This window comes from Geotrypetes seraphini, chromosome 6 (assembly GCF_902459505.1).
Source record: "Geotrypetes seraphini chromosome 6, aGeoSer1.1, whole genome shotgun sequence".
Lineage (NCBI taxonomy): Eukaryota > Metazoa > Chordata > Amphibia > Gymnophiona > Dermophiidae > Geotrypetes > Geotrypetes seraphini.
The window spans coordinates 172,944,182-172,962,289 of record NC_047089.1 but is presented as its reverse complement, the minus strand read 5'-3'; the positions used below and the strand labels follow the sequence as shown (position 1 = coordinate 172,962,289).

The window sequence follows — 18,108 nt, the reverse complement described above, 5'->3', positions numbered from 1 at the left end:
AGCCGCACTAGTGGTTGCAGCGTGGCAACAGCCCCAAAGCCTTTTAAATCTCTATGGGTTTCGAGGCCATTACCACGTGGCAGCCGCTAGCGCAGCTATCTAGAAGAGGGGGCTAGTGTGCTCTAATGTCTTTAGTAAAAAGGCCTCCAAAATTTTAGGGTGCCCATCATTTTTTTCATATTCCTCAAATAGATTAAACTCATTAATCATTTGCATCAGAGCTGTGTCCTTTCTGTATCTTCTGTAAAAGTAACATTGAAGTAATCATTAATATTCATAGTTGAGAGCTGATAAGAGAGGTGGGAGCGCAAGGTAGGGTCAGGATGATAAAGGAGCATGTCTTTTTTTTTTTTTTTAATGTTTCTGTGATAACTGAAGTTTGACAATGCTGAAAAGAACAATTAAGGACATTGATCCATTTGTATTCTAATAAAAGTCTAACTCTAAATCATATCGGCAACCTTTGAGAAATCTGCTAGGAAGGACTTGCTACCCTGTAATGTTTCATGTACTTTAGAAGTGTATCATTAAGCTAAAATCTAGGGCTCCTTTCATCGCACACACCTTTTTAGCACGCGCTAACCCCCGCGCTAGCTGAAAAACTACCGCCTGCTCAAGAGGAGGCGGTAGCAGCTAGCGTGGCCGGCAAATTAGCGTGAGCTATTACGCGCGTTAAACCGCTGGCGCGGCTTCGTAAAAGGAGCCCCTAGTTTCTGAACGCAGAGGATGTATGAACTTGGAAATTAAGATTATAGTGTGTCTCACTGGATGTTAGGATTCCATTGCATGACTTCCACTGCAGCTCTCTGCATTTGATCTGTCTTTGGGGGGGAGGGGGGTTTCCCTCGTATTTGATCTTTCCTTTTTCTGTAGCCAAGCACAATTAAGTCAGGCACACAAATGAATGATGATATCCAATGGTACAGGCTCAAACCTGCTCTCCCTTATTTTAGAACACATCTTAGTATGTGATCCTTCCTGCACACATTGGTCTCCTGAGCTCCTCCGGGCTTTCCCCCCCCCCCCCCCCCATTTATGTGAACAGGTACAATTTGAATCTCTCGGCATTATGTTTAAGCGTTTTTTCTTCTCAAGAAGATGCATTTATTTGTTGCTTTATTTCATTTTATTGAATTTAATTTTATTTAAAAGAATGTTACTGACGTTCTGAAATATGAAAACAAAATCCAGAGCTCAACCCTCATTTTAAATATCTCTTATAAGAACATAAGAAGTTGCCTCCGCTGAGGCAGACCAGAGGTCCATCCTGCTCAGCGGTCCGCTCCCGCGGCGGCCCATCAGGCCTAATTTTGTAACTTCCTCTAATCCTATCCCTATTACCTACCTCTACTCCTATCTGTACCCCTCAATCCCTTTGTCCTCCAGTCCTGACCATGCTGGAAGACTTGCAAGCATTGCACCTGAATGCCTCCTAGGCTGAGATGAGATGCTCTGTCTGAATTGACTTTGTGACCATTTATTCTATTCATTTGCTTTATACAAGGTTTAAGAGCGGTTTACACTTATAAAAAAAGGTCACACAGTTAATCTGAGTGGCCAGTAACATTGGGCGACATCAAGGCCAGAAGATAAGTTAAAGGGTTGAAATAGGGGGTGGGATGGAGAGTGAAGGGGTAGCAACAGGAGGATAAATTTGATTGGAGAGTATTGGGAGTAGTTGATTTGTAGAAAGGAAAAAGGGGCTGGGCATGGGATGAGGTGAGAAGGTAAGAAATTGGCGGGCTAGAGAAGAGAGTAAGGGTAAAAGAGCAAGGGAGGAGAGTAAAGTTTTGAGTTTCCCTCCCTCCCACCGATATTCGGGATGTGGGGTTGGGACGGAGCAGGAAGGAGGAGGTAGGGAATTTGGGTGGAGGGGGGAGGGGTCGGTCGCAGCTGGTTGTTTGGTGCCTAAGGGCAGAGCCATTATTAGAGGCAGATGAATTTGAAGTACTATCAATTTGGAATAGTAATATGTCCTCGTGTGCGACACCGCCACGAGGTGAGGTGGCTTTACGACACCGTAAGTCACTGGGAGTTAAGGGAAAGTTGGGGATAAGTGAGCTACTGTCGATACCGATTAGCTCTTTGAAGAAATCATAAATGGTTAAGTGTAAAGTTTGCTGATGTTTACAAATTTGTTAAATTAATGTTTGATATAATATGAAATAAAGCTGTGGCCAATTATTTGCCCAATATTTATGATTGTCCTGGATTATTATTATAAATATGTGTGGTATTTCTGAAGGGCTGATGTATGAGTCCCAATGTTACAAATTTCACATATAATCAGTGCTATAAGGAAAAGAAAACTAATATCAGAATTTAACGATCAGTGGTATTAAATGCTGAGGGAAAAAAAGCCAACCCCCTCTTTTACTAAGGTGGGCTAACCAATTAGCACATGCTAATCGATTTAGCGCGCTAAATGCTAATGCGTCCATAGATTAACATGCACGCGTTAGCGTATAGCATGCGCTAATCGGTTAGCGCACCTTAGTAAGAGAAGGCCCAAATTTTCAGCATCTTTTGAAAAGTGAGATATCCTAATTGATCAGAAATTACTGATGGTAAAGTGCTTGCATATGACAAAAGGCCCTTTTTCTGGTAGTTGTCAAGTGGATATTCTGCAATGAAGGAAGTTGAAACAAGCTGTATTGAGAAGATCATAAAACTCTTCCCTGACGTACCCCCCTACCTCCCTTTTACGTAACGTAGCATGGTTTTTAGCGCCGGCCGCGGCGGTAACAGCTCCAACGCTTCTAGGAGTTCTGTGAGCATCGGAGCCGTTACCACCATGGCCGGTGCTGAAAACCGTGCTGTGCTTTTGTAAAAAGGGTGGGGTTAATTCCTTCAAGTTCTCCTCAGTTAGCCTGGTTGTAAGAAATCAAGTGCTTTAAAAACAAAGACAGGGTATGTTCTTGTAGGCTGAAGAAAGCCACAGCATGATGGCTGAAACATCGGTTCTACCAACTCAAGACACGGCAAGACTCAGAAAATAGCAACAATCAAGACACAGTAATTAGAATGATATCCTTTCCTGTACTGAAAATATAAACAATAAATACATGAACTTAAAATTAGTTAACTTATAAAGATAAGATCAATAAAGGATCACAAGAAAACGAAGTCCAGAGTCAAAAAAGCATCTTCTGCAAGAGAAAAATCAGAAGAGAATTAACTCTGCATAATTGTCAGTAATCCTTGCATATGAAAGTCAAGTATCTTCCATGCAAAATGTATAAGAATTCAGGAAAGCTAACATTAAAATAAATTTATGAACCGCATAATACCAGCTATAGTTTAAAGTGATTAACAAAATAAAAACTAGATAACCTTCAGGAATTCCATCAAATTCATATCTAACTACTACCAGCACAAATCTCCTAAATAAAAACATTTTAAAGAATTTATAAAACACAGAGAAACTAGATTCTTGTCTTAAGAGAGTGGAAGAGCATTCCATATAGATAAACTATTATTGTGAAATTTGTATAATCTTACAGATTTGTAAGAAGGAAATATTAATATAGATTTTTGCCTTCCCTTTCCCTGCAACCATTGAAAATAAGTATACAAATATTGGGGCAATTCCCCATGTAATGATTTAAAAACAAAACCACATAGTTTATAAATAATCTGACACTCATCTATAGCCAATGCAACTGTATAAAAAAGGCGTAACTGATTCAACTTTGGAAGCAGAAAAAATTAACTTTGCAGTCCCATTTTATATTAGTTGAAGTCTATCTCTGGTTCTTTGAACAATTAATATAAACAACATTGCCCAAACATTTTTTTAAACCCAGCTATGCTAATCACTCTTACCATCTCCTCTGCCAATGAGGTCCAGAGCTTAACTATTCGTTGAGTGAAAAAATATTTCCTCCTATATTTGTTTTAAAGGTATTTCTGCGTACGTTCATTGAATGTCCCCTAGTCTTTGTACGTTTGAAATAGTAAAAAACGGATTCACTTTTACCTATTCTATACCTCTCAGGATTTTATAGATATCGGTCATATCTCCCCCAACTATCTCTTTTCCAAGCTGAAGAGCCCTAACTTCTTTAGCTTTCCTCATGAAAGGAGTTCCGTCCCCTTTTTTATTTTAGTCACTCTTCTTTGAACCTTTTCTAATTCTTATTTTTTTTTTTAGATAGAGCAACCAGAATTGAGTGGGGCTGCCCCATAGAGCAATACAGAGGCATTATAACATTCTTAGGTCTTATTTGCTAGCCCGTTTCTAACAATTCCTTGCATCCTCTTTGCTTTTTTTGGCCATTGCTGCACATTAGGTGGAAGGTTTCTGCGTATTGTCTACGATGACACCTAGTTCTTTTTCTTGGGTGCTGACCCCTAAGGTGGACCCTAGTATCTCTTAACTATTATTTGGATTATTCTTCCCTATGCACATCACTTTGCATTTGTCCACATTAAATTTCATCTGCCATTTGGATTGCCCCAGTCTTCCAGCTTCTTAAGGTCTTCTAGTAATTTTTCAATCTGCAGGCATTTTAACAACTTTGAATAGTTTAGTGTAGTCTGCAAATTTAACCCCTCCCCCTTTTTTTATTTTTACAAGACCGCGATAGCGGTTTTTAGTGCAGGCCAGCGCGCTGAATGCTCTGCGCTGCTCCCGATGCTCATAGGAACTCTGAGTGTCGGGAGCAGTGCAGAGTATTCAGTGTGCCAGCCTGTGCTAAAACCGCTATCGCAGTTTTGTGAAAAGGGGGGAGGGGGTTAATTACCTCACTTGTTCCAATTTCCAGATCATTTATAAATATGTTAAATAGCACTGGTTCCAGTACCGGTATATATCCCTGCAGCACTCCACTGTTCATCCTTCTCCATTTAACCTTACCCCTCTGTTTTCTGTCTAACAATCAGTTCCTGGTCCACAACAGAATATTGTTTCCTATCCCATGATTCTAATTTTCTCAGGAGTCTCTCATGAGGAACTTTGTCAAAAGCTTTCTGAAAATCTAGATATAGTACATCAACCAGCTCACCTTTTAGCCACATGTTTATTCACATCTTCCAAGAAATGAAGCAAATTGGTGAGGCACGACTTCCCTTGGCTGGATCAATGCTAATTCTGACCCATTAAACTCTGTTTGCGGCATATAAATCTTTTAAATAAAGAAATGTGCTGATATATGTATCAGCACATTAATTTTGTATGGTCCAATACATGTACACTTTTTCTGGAAGTCCAAATTTTCTCATTAAACCTGTGTTTGTAGTCATACCGACAGAGGCAAATGAGTTAGTTAAGAGTCTTCTGATACTATAAAGCAGTGTTCTTCAACCACCGGTCCATGGACCAGCGCCGGTCCACAGAAATTTCCTGCCGGTCCACAGGGCCAGCACGTGCATCAGGCCCAAAACAGTGTTCTTCAATTGCCGGTCCACGGTGCGATCGATGCGGCGTTACCTTCGAGCCAGCTCCCTCTTCCTAACTGATTCAGTACACAAAGCCATGGGCAGTGGCTCCTACGGGCATCCCTGCGCCTGAACCGGAAGCCTTCTCTCTGACGTTGCAACATCAGAGGGAAGGCTTCCAGATGAGGCACGGGACGTGCAAGTTGCAATTAGTACTATTAGGGGGGGCGGGGTCTAGGGTGGAGGTTGGGTAGAGATGGGCGGGGTCTGGCCCACGACTTAGCCCCGTGTTCTTCACCTGCCGGTCCACGGACCGATGCCGGTCCACAGAATAATTATTTTATTTCTTCCGGTCCATAGGTGTAAAAAGGTTGAAAAACACTGCTGTAAAGGATCATTGTTAACTCTGCAGCTTTTCTGCTGTCTGTGCAGGCTGTTCTCAAAATTGTGGAAGGCGCAAAGAGTTTGAGCATCCCTAAGCTCAGGAGTTACCCACTTGTGTGTCTGATGCAATCCTTCCGGTTAATGAAAAAGGCAGTGTTCATCCATATACAGCAAGATTGATCAGGCGCACAAACCTTTCCCACCTCTTTGGGAATTGCCTAATATCTTAAGCTTTGGAACTAACTGAGGAGCTGAGGAGACCATTATATGTGGGAGGGGTTACTTTTGCTAAGAACTCTGGAACTGTAGTGGTCTGCAGTAATTTGTTTAATAAAATTTGAGCTGTAGGGAGCAGTTCCATCCTTCTGGCATCGTATGACATCACCCACTTGTGTGCCTGATTAGTTCTGCTGTCTGCAGAAAACACCTGTTACAGATGAGCAAGCAATACGGTTGTCTTTTGCAAGTGGTAGAGTTGGTGTTCCACTGAATATCAGAGCATAATAGAGATCTTGTTATTGAGTTCAAGTGCTAGTAATTTGTGTGGTGTATTTTGTCTAAAGCATTTCCTTGTAAACAAAACAAATGCATAACAGGCCAAGAAACATTAATCTACAGTGGCACAATGCTTGTGTGCTACCTAAGTTTCCCAGATAAATACTAGTCTAGTAACTGCAGGTCTGCTGTACAGTAAAAACTCAGTCATAAAACCGTCACGTTTTCCGGTAGCTCTTATTCCCTTCAGTCCCAACTCAGTTTGGTTTATTCCTCTCATTACTTGGCTGTTCAGGAAGATGAAAGTGGTGATGGATATTGTAGCACAGAAAATGCCGTCTGAAAATGATGTTCATGGGGCCAGGAGATTTCTTACGAAGATCTTGAGAAATTCCATGAGGTACAGTACTAATTTGTGGCATGTCATTTTGCTCCTTCCCTTGCTACTGTATATTGTGATATTTATTCCATCCAATGTAACTTCACTCACATCCTTTTGTTTGTTAAATGTTTTGTGCTGTGGTAGTTTTCTAGTGTATTGTGTTTGTACTTTTTTTGGATGAGGGTTGTGGGGAGTATAGAATAATTAAAATAGTCATCCAATATGGGGCTCATAATCGTAAGTGAAAAACATCCAAAAACCGGTCTAAGTTGGCACTTGGACGAACGTTGTCAAAATACGTCCAAGTGCCGATAATAAAAACGGGTTTTGGACGTATTTCTAAACCACCTAGGCCTTCATAGTGCTGCTGAACGACCATAGTTAAATGGGGCATTTCAGGAGGAGTGTCGAGGGCGGGATTTGGGCAGGACGTGGGCAGGCTTAGTCGTACTGCATGTATAACCGAAAGTTATACTACACAGGATCGACGGAACTTGGACGTTGTGACTTAGACCATTTAAAACATGGTCTAAGTCACAAAAACCCACCTAAAGTGACCAGAGAAGCACTGCAAACACATAATACAGAACCCCACACACTACCCCAGTGATCACTGACCCCCTCCCCATAAAAATATTAATCACAACTTGAAAATTTTGCTTCCAGAACATCATCACCTGGCAGCCTGGCATAGGAAAGCCTAGTCGTGTTGCACAGGGGCATCTTAAGCCGTCTTGGGGGTGGGTTATGGACCCATGGAGAATAGGACCTATGCCCATAAGCCCCTGTAATCACTGCATTGATATTGAAATGTGCACTCCCTATACACCCCCAAAACCCTTTTGTACTGGCATATAAGTGGCTCTTACAGCCATAAGGGCTATTGGGGTGGTAGATAAGTGGTCTAGGGGATCCTGGAGGTGGTTTGGGGGGCTCACCATGACCTATAAGGGAGCTGTAGTGAGATGATGACATGGCACCCTTTTTGCGAAGTTCACAGCAGTGCCCTGTAAGGTACCCCACTATTTAGATGCCATGTCTGGGTGTTCAGTCCATCACTTTGCAGACCCCTCCCACGTCCAACAGGGCTTGTTCTAGGCGTTTTTGACTTGGATGAAAAGTTGTACGAAAATGCTGTATAAAGATGAACGACTTAGCGGTTTGGACGATCAGATCAGCAGGACGTATAGTTAGACGATTTTCAAAACGAAAAAAAATTTGGACATATTTTTTTGAAAATGTGTTCTAAGCTATTTTTTACTTTGGACGACTTACGACTTGGACGAAAACGGACTTAGACGTTCCTTTCAATTATGCCCCTCCACGTTTCTATAATAGTATCAACTGTGTTGCCTCTATTGAAGGTAAGCAGACTTAATTTCAAATTACGAAAGTGTGTATATGTATTTACATGTATACACATGCAGTCCTATTTAGCAATAAATCTCTGCTCAACAAGACATGTGAGTGTGTATGGCTTTTTTCAGCAAATCAGTTTGATTCAGGTATTAAGTAGCCAAATAAGTGTTGCTGAATAGGATTCATATTTTGTTGACAAGATTATTTAAAATGCTTGGCTTATGAAGTAGTTTAAGTGGCTCTGATTTTTGACCTAGAGAAAGTGAGAAACTGCTAATGGAATAGAGCTTCACTTCAGTTTTAATGCTGCTACTTTTCAACTGATATGTGAACAGATAACATGTTTTGTGATTTAAACGAATATTGGTTTAAATCTTTTGGTACTTGCTTGTTAATGTCATTGTTTTGTAACTCTTGTTTTATTGTATGTCACTATTACCTATATCGTCAATATTCAAAGGGGTTTAACTGAGCAGGACATAGCCACTATTTGGGGATAAGCTTCCAAATGGCAATGATGAGCTCAATAGAGGGTATTCTGCTTTCTAGGTGCAAAACCACTGTTGGTGCAGACTGTGCTGTTATGAAGTATTAGGCTCTACTGATGCTAAAAAAATCCATGATAACTTTCAAAAACTAGATGGTAGCATGGCTAAATTCTGGAAAATATGCTCCTTGGGGCCGTAATAAGATGATTCATTGCAGCCGTTCCATTGCGGGACTTTTCAGCATGGCTGCGATGAATATCCCCATTACGGGGAGGAAGGCTTCAGGTGGCAGCCCCAGCCATGCAAAGAGAAGCTGAAAGCTCCGGCGGAAGCGTCTCCCCCCAGGGCCCCGGCTTCCTGCCAGCCACTGCCCACAGAAACGCCTTAGCCTCAGCCCCCTCACCAGTACTGGGCTCTCCCGCCAGCCACCACTGCCCAAGCAGATGAAAGAACGTGGCGTGACAAGCTCTGGCAGCAGCTTCTCTCTCAAGGCCAGGGCTTCCTGCTAGCCGATGCCACCTGCTTCCCAACCTTACCCTGCGGCCTGCTTCTCCGGGGCCAACGCTTGGAGCTCTAATTTGGACGGACACACACACACACACACACTTTCACACACACACATTGACACACTGAAGTTGCCATGATGAAAGTCTTTTTTTTTTTTTTTTGCACTTTCTGTTCTCAAATGAGCTCACCACTGATAAAAGGTTTCTTTGTCACCTATTATGGTTTTGATAAAAGCATAAAGGATAGTCCTGGTAACAAGGACATCGAACTATGATGCAGAACCTCTGCAATTTTACTTTTTTAATCTCTCTATTTTAACCTAGCAACAGTTAAATGCTGTAGTTCTTCAGTATAAGAGTCCCCCCTCCTCCTGCCCCCCTACCAAATATATTATACCATTTGCAAAAACCCTTTCACCATTATCCAAGTGACTGGAGCATGTTCCTTAGCCTACGCCTTTTCCTTTATATTGTACAATATCACGCTGTATTTAGGAGGTAATAGTATTGTTTATTCCCAACTCTCTTTTCCCAGAAAATATCATATGCCGCCTTAATGCTAAAATCCAGAGGGGGGTGGAGGCTAAGGTTGTATTTATTTATTAGGATTTACTTACCGACTTTTTATTGAAATTCACCCAAGGTGGTATAGACATTATCCAACGGTGACTTCATCTGATTTCTAAACTGTGATTGTACGATACTATAGGATATATTTTTTGGATGTGGGGGAGTAAGTGATGACAGGGAATTAAAGATGCTGAATTTAAATTAAAATCTGGAATTTACAAAAATAAAGTTAAACACGGCCCTAAAAATTTACTGAAAGTATTTGCTGCTCTAAGTAATGATTTCAACGCTGCTTTGTAGAAACATTACCAAAATCCAGTGGAGAACAGAAGAGAAATGTTTGTGTTAAAATCCACGAGATAGAAGTTGAAAGGCTGTGGCTGTGAGGAACAGGGGTTCAGAAGCTATTTCCTCTGTGGTTTATGTGCAGGAGCAGAAAACTGTATGTTTAAATGAACACTGAGACCACTTAGTCTTCTCACTTGTGGCCTGGGAGAAGATCAAGGATAGGGAAGGAGGAGAGAAAGGGGGAAGGGGTTGTACAGCTTCCAAAGTTAGGTCTGCAGTGATTTAAGATCTGTATATGAGAATGCTGGAGGGGGGGGAGGGAGGGAGGTTTGCCACCTTTTGCATGTGTTCAAAAGAAAGGTCGTATCATTGTGAATTTATTTTGATTATTTTCTGTTTTCGTAGTCTTTGTAATATTGTGATCCATGCGCAGCAGTTCAAGCTGTTTGAAAGAAGGCACACTTTTTGTATCCAGTTTCAGCACAGTTTGGGTTTTCTGTTTAGTCTTGTGCTAATATTTTTCTATATCATTTTTCTTTAAGTTCTAAATTTCTTGTCTATTTATGTTTTTGGGTTTTTTTGTGTGTTTTTTTTGCCATAGAAAAAATGACCTAGCATGCAGGCCTCATTCCTGGCATTCAACCAAATTCACAGAGAGTCCATTGGAGACTGCATCATCCCAGCTGTCTTCAGCCAATGCCGGTACTTCATGGCACTCCTGCTACCATTCTAGGTGGGTTTCAGTTAAATTGTTGCTCTTTTGTTTTTTTAACAAGAAGTCTGTCATCAGCTCTTCCACATTCAACTTTTCAGTTCGTTTGGCTGACATTGTCTTTGTTCCATTACTTTTGTAATGTTTTAGTTTCTCGCATGCTCCAGGCCAAACAAAGACTTAGATCATCACTATGTCCAGGTAAATACAGTATGTCCCCACCTAGATACATGAACACGTTCACAGGAATGAATAATGTCCATGTGCAGGTGTCAATGAGGATACACACTCTCTAAAATGTACAGCATGGTCTTCATGTCAAGCCTACATTTCACTGTTTCTACCAAAAAATAATAGACTCCTTCACTCTCAGGAATTCCAGAGTAGAGGCACTCTGACTTGGGTATATTGTCATTGACCAAAGAGTCTCCAGATTAAATATGAAAATGATGGTATAATTACTAGACTTTTTAATTTTACATACTACCCTATGTAACAATGTGCACAAACCTAGCACACATTTTTGCTTGGTTTTTAGCATGGATTTTTTTTGTGCTTGATGTATGTGAATATCATGTACACCAGCGGTTCCTAAAGGGGGGGTGATACCGCCCACTGGTGGGTACTGAGAAGTTTAAGGGGGTATTTTGTGTCCAAGTCATATTGAGGGGATGTTGAGGACCAGCCACCGCCCCCTTGAGCAATTGATTTTTGTTTTGATTCTTCAACTTTTGACACTTCAACTTTTTTGCCGCCACGGCAACGTTCTCACCAAGTCCCGCGCGACTGCCCCAAATCTTCTCCTCTGATGCAGGCTGCCCAGGTGGAAACAGGAAGTGCATCAAAGGAGAAGCTTTAGGGCAGTCGTGCGGGACTTGGTGAGAACATTGCCGTGTCCGGACACCTCAGAAAGAGAAAACGATGAAGAGTGCCCGCGAAGGTGAGGGGAAGGGAGGAAGATGGCCCGATGATGAGAAGAGGTTGAGTAGCGCTGAAGGGAAGTGGAGGAAGGGGGGAAGGGTAACAGACGCTGAAGGGAAGTAAGGAGGGGAGAGAGAGGGAAGCAGATGCTGAAGGGAAGTGGGGAGAGAGAGAGGAAGAAGCAGACGCTGAATGGAAGTTTCATCACATCAAGCTCAGCTCTCTCACTAATAATATATTCATTTTTAAATAACATATTCTTTTAATCAATACATCAATATTGTTATCAGAGACCTTGACCAAAGTTTTAAAGGTATTATAGGGCGCTCTGATACGCTTTATCAGGGAACTGTAGTACAGAAGCTAGCTGATTTTGAGCTTATATTGAAAGAACAGATTAGAAAGCTTGCACTTTGTGTAAAATAGTATGTACCAAAATAGTATGTACCAAACAGAGAATTGGTAGTGGTTATCTATTCCTATGACATAGTTTGCTGAAAACCTTTTTATTTTCCAAATTATTCTACAATTGAGTCATTCCATGAAGACGTTTTAGAGAAACCGCTGCATTTTTAGCTTGTCTCATAGTTGTTTCTCAGTAAAGGTGGTGGAGACAAAGACTGTGTCTGAATTCAGGAAAGTATGGGACAGGCACATGGGTTTCTTAGGGAAGGAGGAGATAGTGGATGGTGCAGATGGGCAGACTGTGTGGGCCATTTGGCCTTTATCTGCCATGTTTCAATTAGTGCTGCCCGATCGAATCGATTGACCGATTCACATTGGTGAATTGATTCAAATCAATTTGCTTTCAAAAAAAAATTTGGACTCACCAATTCAGTGAGTCCTGACACCTCCGGGTCTCCTAAAGCAGCAGCAGTGGTGGCAGTAGTCAGCGGGAAGAGGCAGTGCTCAGAACATGCCGCTTCTGGCCTGCCTCGCTAGGGGCTTCCCTCAACCGTGTCACTGATGATGCGGCAGAGGGAAGCCCTGGCGGGACAGGCCAGAAGCAGCCTGTTCCGAGCACTTCCTCTTCTCACCGGCCACCACTACTGCTGCTGCTTTGGGAAGCCCACATGTCAGATCTCATGGTGGAGGGAGCTGACACACAGAGGGATAGGAGGGAGGGAGAGCTGCCGCACTGGGGGATATGAGGGAGAGAGAGCTGCTGTACAGGGGGATAGAGGGAGGAAGAGAGGGAGCTGCTGCACAGGGGGATTGATGGAAGGACAGGAGAAATAGAAAGCTGATGCACATGGGGGGGAGAGAAGAGAGAGGAAGATTTGTTGAACATGGGGTGGAGGAGAGGAAGGGAGAGATACAACAAAGAGGTAGAAAGGTGTGAGAGGGAGAAATCCTGCATATAATAGAAGAGAGAGAGACATACATGGAGAAGCGAGAGGTAGAAATGTTGGGCATAGGGTGGAGGGCAGGGAGAGATGGTGTATGGGGAGAGAAAGGAATGTTGCACCGTGGACCTCATCTGGGGCAGCCTCCTTGGAGCGGCTGGGACACGGGCAGTGTGTCTGGGAGGGAATGCATGGATGGGAGAACATCGCAGGGGAGGGGACATGGGCATCCTGGGACTGTCGGCCACAAGAAGCCCTTTCTGGATACGTCAATCGCTCCTCCTAAACTTACTTGCTCCACTTCATCACTGACGCTGACCCATTCTGCTTCTATTCCTTTCTCTCCTCTCTTCTACCTTCCAAAGTATTTAGATCAATGCTGTCTTTTTAAAATGTTTATTTTATTTTTATTTTTCCTCTAACTCTACTTTTCACTTCACTATTACCCTCCAGGTACTTTAGTTAGATTGTGAGCCTTCGGGACAGTAAGGGAATTTTCCAAGTACCTTTCTTATTTCTAATCTTAATGTATATTTTCTGTAAACCGCTTAGAACCTAACGGATGTAGCGGTATATAAGAAATAAATTACATTACATACATTACATTACATTACATTACATTACATAATGGAGGGAAGAAGAGAGATGCTGCATGAAGGGGAATAGAGAGGTTTGACTCGGCACAAGGCAGGGAGAGAGAGAGAGAGAGAGATGGAAGACAGTGGGAAATAAACAGAAATATTGGATATGGCAGTGGAAAGGAAGGTACAGAGATGGAAGAAGGATGGTGAGCACGGAGAAAGAAGAAAATGTCAAATGGGCAGGAGACCCTGGTGAGCAAGTTAACGGAAGACAAACAAAAACCAGAGCCTGGGATCAACATGATTTGAATAATAAAATGAGCAGGCAACAAAAGGTAGAAAAATAATTTTATTTTGTGATTACAATATGTCAGATTTGAAATGTGTATCCTGCCAGAGCTGGTGTTAGACAGCAAGTGTGAGCTAGGACCTAACAGAGAGGAATAATCTTTGTGTGAGCTAGGACCTAACAGAGAGGAATAATCTTTTTATGTTTGTTTGTTTATTTACACCACAGCACTGTGGTGGGGTGAGTGAAATGACTACAAAATAAACCCAGCAGGACATTTGGAAAAAAAAAAAACACACCTGATTTTGCAGGAAATGTGAATTGAAAAATCAGTTCAGTGGGTAAAATCAAACCAAAAATTTTTTTCCTGAATCAGGCAGTACTAGTTTCCATGATTAAGAGTGAGAGCTTGCCGTTGTTAAATCCTCAAGTTGGTTGATATCTGAGGTCTGAAAAACAAACTTTGAGCAGACATAAATGCTAGCAGGTAAAACTTCTCGGGTTTATGTGTATTGCCATTGTAAAATTTGGAACGCATGTATATTTTCCCAGTGTTTAAATCCCTGCATTCTACTGTTGTACATGTAAGTATCACCTTTGCTAAAATTGCTATTTGTGTGTATACTGGTTGACATATACAAGTCTGTTTTTTATGCATGTAAATGGTACTTGAGGTTTCTCGAATTAGCCTCTGAATGTACTGTGAATTACATACTGAAAACTAAAAGCTAGTATTTATATGAATAAGTTAGTAAAAGCAGAATTCTCTTAAATACAGTCCTCATATTTGTTGAGAGAGTTAGCATAGTTAGTTCCATTAGTGAAATCTCTGCCTACTAGTGCTACTTTCTGTAGCACTTTGATAACAGCAAAATTTAAACATGCTTGTATATTAGGTGATGGCAGAAAAAGACCATCTAGTCTGCCCAGTTTTTCTTATCCATGCTTCTAATGATATATTTCCATTTCTATCGCTGACTGCTTGTAGGATCTCTCTCCTTATCCAAGACCATTTGTACTGTACTCTCTCTTAGTAGATGGGCATTCAAGATTCCAAACTTTAACATGCAGCACCCTTCCCTTTCCATGTATACTACAAAGTTTTGAAATAATAGAAATAGCTACCAGCACTAGCCTGACTGGTGCCTGAAAGTCTAGCATCTTAAGCCCCTTGCATTACCTGTTAAACAGACCCAGCTAAAACTTCTAGTTATTTCTGTACTTGTGTCTAGTTAGTCCTGCAAATACATCCTAAATGGTTTAGGTAGCCCTTCTGTGGACTATTTCTAGTCAATATTCTTGTAGAACTGGACACCATACTCTAGTGAGACTTCACAAACAGCCTGTACAATGGCGTAATTTTCTTTTTATGTTATGTCATTGTATATGGACCATGGTATTTCCTAAGCTCTTGTCATTGTCTTGTTCCAATGTTCTGCTGCCTTGAAATCAGTCTCTCTGAGGTCTCTCTTCCTGCTTTATGAACATTGGTGTTATAACTTTTCTCCCTCCCATATCATGCACCACCCCCTCAGACTTCTGTGCTCAAAACAATTAACTGTATTTCTAAGTATTGAAATATCTTCCATCTAAGTATTCCTTAGGTACTCCAAGGACAAGCAAGCATTACGTGTAGGAGACAACATCCACAGAGCCCGGTATCGATACTACCAAGTGCACTGTCGCATTAAATTTTTAGACTGTACCAATACCCGCAGCTTGTACGGTTCCTTGGACAAGAGGTCTTGGAGGGGTGGGAACCAAGCAGGGTTGATTTGATTTGAATCAATTTAAATCGCAGTTTAAATCACTAGTCAGAAACACTTAATATAAATCATGGTTTTCTACAGAAAGACAAATTCATGTTGGTATAATCTTAATATTTACAACTAGATGAAGTAGTTTCATTTTTTGAAAAATAACTTTTCAGGTTAGTTTTACAGTTATATTTTTAAAAAATGACTGATTTGGTTACCGTATTTCCCTGCATATAGGCCGCCCCTCTGCATAGACCGCAGAAAAGGGTGGCCTATGTTTAAAAAATGGAAGATAAGCCGCCCCATGATATTAGCCACGGCTTATCTTCCAGTACCTCCCCTGCCTTTTTCATTCATCCCCTACCCCCAGTACGTTTAAGCCCCAACCACCCCCAGTACCTTTTTCAGAAGCCCTCTCACTGGCACGTGGCTCGGGTCTCCAGCAGTGCAGGGCAGCCTTGATCTCTTCGGCATCCAGCTTGCCCCCGCACCGTCTGCTGAATGGCTGACGTCAGCTCTCATGGGTTTAGGATTCTCAGCTTATCTTCATGTCTCATAAGCCTAATGTTGAAGATTTTGGCCTTAACAGCATCATCTATTTTCTCTCGATTTTGTTAGCAAACTCATCAGAATAGGCCAGTGCTTGATATACTGCTCAAAACTGTCACTATAGAGTTCTATCTAACATCTTTTGGGAGTGTTAGCTCCACCCATTCTTTTCAGAGCTGCTGCAGAAAATTGATTGTTAAGGAAGTAGTTAGCAATTTCAATGACAATAGTCTATTTCTGGGACACTATAATCTTTGGCTAGGAGGTGCAGCAAATACTGTCACCGTATGTTATTAGCTTGGTATTATCTTCAAGCTCTTCTAATTTTCTTCTTATCTTGGATATATTTGCAGCATTGTCTGTGACTAAACTGTGTACTAGATATTTGCATTTTTGTTCTCATTTTATTATAGCTTTTTTGTTCCTAGTTCCGATAAGTATTTTGCTGTATGTGCATTTCCTGTGATATCAATTGTTTCTGCAAGAAAGACATTCTCTTCTGTTATACAAGCACATACAACAGGATCATTGTGGACATTACTCCATCCATCAAGACTTAGGTTAACAATGTTATTCTCTAGACCAGCGGTCTCAAGTTCAAACCCTTTGCAGGGCCACATTTTGGATTTGTAGGTACTTGGAGAACCTCGGGAAAAAAAATAGATAATATCTTATTAAAGAAATGACAATTTTGCAAGAAGTAAAACTCTTTATAGTTTATAAATCTTTCCTTTTAGCTAAGTCTTAATAATAATATTGTAATTTATAGCTAACGAGACATATGATCAAGAAACTGTTTTATTTTACTTTTGCGATTATGATAAACATACAGAGGGCCTCAAAATAGTACCTGGCGGGCCGCATGTGGCCCCCGGGCCGCGAGTTTGAGACCACTGATCTAGACCCATTGCACTTTGCTCCATTTCTCTGTCATATACTTTATCCAGCAGTTTTCCTGCAACATCTGCTCTGCTGGGTGGACTGAATCCTGGTCTTGGTGACTGAATCAAATTAATTTATTAATTTAAAACATTTTATACTAAACTAAATGGTTTACATCAATTAAAACATACATAAGATAAAAACAAACCATATCATAAAATCTACATAATTAAACAATTTCTTATCTACAATAGCAAACATGGTTAAGCTGATTTTTTTCTTCAAGTGCCAATTAATAAATCACAAAAATGCAGTAACAGAGTTATTAATTGTTTCTTAATTTTAAATCAATTTTCATACAGTCGCAATTGGCCCAACAGAGCATTCCACATTTTAACACCAGCAATACAGAAAGTCACCATGGTGTGGGTTTTCAGTCAGACAGAAGGAAGAGCTTGTCACATAAACAAACTGGGCAATTTTTTCATCAGTTACCTCTTTTTCTAACCTGCTGGTTTTAATCACAAACCTATCTATGGTGATTCTTTGAAGGTGTGAATAAACATGTGGATAAAGGTGAGCTGGTTGATGTAGTGCACCTGGATTTTCAGGAAGCTTTTGATAAAATTCCTCATGAAAGGCTCCTCATGGGATAGGTGGCAAAGTGCAGTTGTGGATTAGGAATTTGTTATTGGATAGAAAACAGAGGGTAGGGTTAAATGGTCATTTTTCTCAATGGAGGAAAGTAAACAGTGGAGTGCCTCAGGGGTCTATACTGGGACCGGTGCTGTTTAACTTATTTATAAATGATCTGGAAATTGGAATGACAAGTGAGGGGATTAAATTTGCAGATGACATTAAACTGTTCAGAGTTATTAAAACGCATGTAGATTGTGAAAAATTGCAGGCAGACCTTAGGAAATTGGAAGATTGGGTGTCCAAGTGGCAAATGAAATTTAATGTGGACAAATGCACTGATGCATATTGAGAAGAATAACCCTAATCACAGTTACCAAATGCTAGAGTCCACCTTGGGGGTTAGCACCCAAGAAAAGGATCTCGGTGTCATCGTAGTAAATACGAAGAAACCTTCCATCGAATGTGTGGCGGTGGCCAAAAAGCAAACAGGATGCTAGGAGTTATTAAAAAAGGGATGGTTAACAAGACTAAGAATGTTATAATGCCCCTGTATCACTCCATGGTGTGACCTCATCTGGAGT

At 41.1% G+C, this 18,108-nt stretch overlaps 1 protein-coding gene across 3 annotated transcripts in view; it reads left to right on the top strand.

Annotated features, from left to right (window-relative positions):
* Positions 1-18,108, top strand: part of SHROOM2 (shroom family member 2) — a 290,675-nt gene that overhangs the window by 174,556 nt on the left and 98,011 nt on the right. The window contains exon 3 of one of the 3 annotated variants that reach the window (XM_033948356.1): positions 10,453-10,584. The exons of the other annotated variants lie outside the window; for them this stretch is intronic. Within the exon in view, the coding sequence (XP_033804247.1) occupies positions 10,453-10,584 (132 nt within the window). The remainder of the gene's footprint in view (positions 1-10,452; positions 10,585-18,108) is intronic. 3 annotated transcript variants of the gene reach the window in all.